Consider the following 2,600-nt stretch of genomic DNA (forward strand, 5'->3'; position numbering starts at 1 on the left):
GGTCCTTGAAAACCTCCAACAACTGGTCTCCTCAGGTCCTCGAAAACCTCCAACAGCTGGTCTCATCAAGTCCTCGAAAACCTCCAACAACTGGTCTCCTCAGGTCCTCGAAAACCTTCAACAACTGGTCTCCTCAGGTCCTCGAAAACCTCCAACAACTGGTCTCCTCAGGTCCTCGAAATCCTCCAACAACTTGTCTCCTCAGGTCCTCCAGAACCTCCAACAACTGGTCTCCTAAGGTCCTCCAGAACTTCCAACAACTGGTTTCCTCAGGTCCTGGAGATGTGTCACAGAGGAAATGGACCTGGAGTAACTTGAAACAGACATGATGATGTCATAAAATTCAAAATGATCTCATTTGTTCCTAGAAACACACGGTACAACTTCTCAGTATAAACTTTTACATGTTTACTTTTGTAAACTTGTAAACGTTGAGCTCTTGTTGTGAAGAAAACAAAAAGTTATGAAATCTGTAAATCGTTGCGTTCAGGTTTTTCTGACGTTCCACACAAACATCCCAACTCTTCCATCCTCATGTTTATGTCGTTTGTATTGTTGTTTTTTTGAGCTCATAATCCAGATGTTTTATTATTTTAATGTTTTTTAGTTTCAGATCACAGGACGAGGATGATCCGGATAAAGAAGAAGAACCTGGACAACATCCTGATTCGTTCTGTCTGAACGCTCCAGACCTGAAATCATTTTTTATATTTTCAGCTTTTTGCGCTCGTCACTCTGCGGCGCTGCCGTTTGTTGCACTTTGATTTTCTGAAACTCCAGATAGGACTAATCAGGTCAGCAGAGTTTCATTTACACTCGTCGGCTGGAGACGCATTTTGTGTTCCAGACAGTTCAGCTTTATCAGGGTTGCCAGATAAGAAATGATGAACTTGTGTACTGTTGCTTTAGAAATTTATTTTGACCCAAACTGTCATATGTGCTGAGTTCGGGTGTTTTAAGGTGAGGTGTATGTTGTGTTTGGAGGACATGTGCACACACATAAGAAGGGGGTAAAAACACATTAAGGTTTATCTGGCAACCCTGAGCTGGTTTCTGCTTCTTTTAGCTGTTTTCTGCCCGAGCTTGTTTCACATCAAACAGCTTTAAGATGACGATCAGTGGATCAGAGTCATCTCCATCACGCGACATTAGAAATTAAAATCTGGACATGAAATGTGCCCGGTGTGTGATCTGTTAGTGCTCGGACTATGTGTTGGGAATGATGAGTCAGTCATGGCAGCCATCTTCATTTGGAATGACTCCAAATTTAATAAGCTGCAAGTGTTATTACAATTTTTATCCATACTTTGGTTTGAGAGATATTTTACTAACAGACTGACTAATGTGCAGACACAGGATCGCCTGCCTTTCAGGGGATAAAAAAGCCAAAATTGACACAAAGAGCTGACACTCAGAATGGTTTAATGTCTTTCAGTAAATAATAAAAAGTAATGAATTGATTAATTTAAAGACTAAAGGTTGAATTAAAGTGAAACCAGCAAAAATCTGAAAAAAAAAAAACAGTTTTCTTGTTTATGGTTAGAAAAGAGACGTAAAAATACTTTTGTTTTAGTAACCTTAAGTTCTATTAAAGTTTGTTCAATGTTTTCTTAAGAACACAAAATGTATCTGAAATTTTCATCAAGCCTTGTTGCAACATGAAATTATTTCTCTTGAAAAACTGTTTATAGTGGTTTATATATATATATATATATATATATATATATATATACAAACTGATCTGAGGGTTCTGTGTTTGCTGTTTTTATTCAGTGAAATAAAAAAAAAATCCATAAAATGCCAGACATGCACTGAAAGTTTGAGTTGATTTAACGTGAAAAAAGTCATTTTTATTTCAATTTTAAATTCTGTCTGACAAAAAAAATTATAATAAATTGAAACCAGAAGTATTCTAACCATTTTTTTTTTACAAAACAAGAGGAAGAAATGCATTTTTAAGCTAATTTTAGACAGATTTGTCTTAAATTGGAGGGTTTTTGAGTAAAATTTTATATTTTTGCCACGTTTTATTGTGACTGAATTATTTTCACTTGAGTTTGATATAATGTACTTTTGGTTTTCTGGTATATTCGCATATTTTTCAGCTTTTTATTGCAGTTTATTATAAAAATCTGTTGCGTTGGTGCTTTTGTATTAAACTTGACGCTTTCCTGTGAATAATCTTTGATTTTTTTTTATTTTTATTTTTTTACTCAAACGCTTCAGATTGTCAGGGTGTTGCGGAGGACAAACACCAGGGGGCGCTGTTGCTTTAAGAAGCTCCCAGTTTCTGCTGCTCTTTGCTTTGGTGACTCATTTTGGAGGAAACATGTAAAAGTGTTTGGTATTAAATTTTCTGAAACACTTGTGCTGGTTCAGCTATTTTTATTTCTCGTTTGACCAGAGATGGAATGATGAAGTGTGTGAAACAAACAGAAAGAAAAAACTTAAATTCACACTTTTATATTGGGAATTGATTTATTTCAACTGATTTACTAAAATATTGGAATCATTTTGAAATAGCAGACAGTAATTTTCATCCTAAATGTGTAAAACTTAATTCTTATCACACATACACATTGTACATATATATGTATATA

The 2,600-nt window shown here is 35.3% G+C and overlaps 1 protein-coding gene across 1 annotated transcript in view; it reads left to right on the forward strand.

The window, feature by feature from the left end:
- tfpia (tissue factor pathway inhibitor a) overlaps positions 1-1,007 on the forward strand; it is a 38,531-nt gene extending 37,524 nt beyond the window's left edge. The window contains exon 7 of the mRNA XM_037686292.1: positions 608-1,007. Coding sequence (XP_037542220.1) covers positions 608-681 — 74 coding nt within the window. The 3' untranslated portion in view covers positions 682-1,007. The remainder of the gene's footprint in view (positions 1-607) is intronic.
- The last annotated feature ends 1,593 nt before the right edge of the window (positions 1,008-2,600 follow it).

The sequence above is a fragment of the Nematolebias whitei genome, chromosome 13, assembly GCF_014905685.2.
Source record: "Nematolebias whitei isolate Nwh7 chromosome 13, NemWhi1, whole genome shotgun sequence".
Classification (NCBI taxonomy): domain Eukaryota; kingdom Metazoa; phylum Chordata; class Actinopteri; order Cyprinodontiformes; family Rivulidae; genus Nematolebias; species Nematolebias whitei.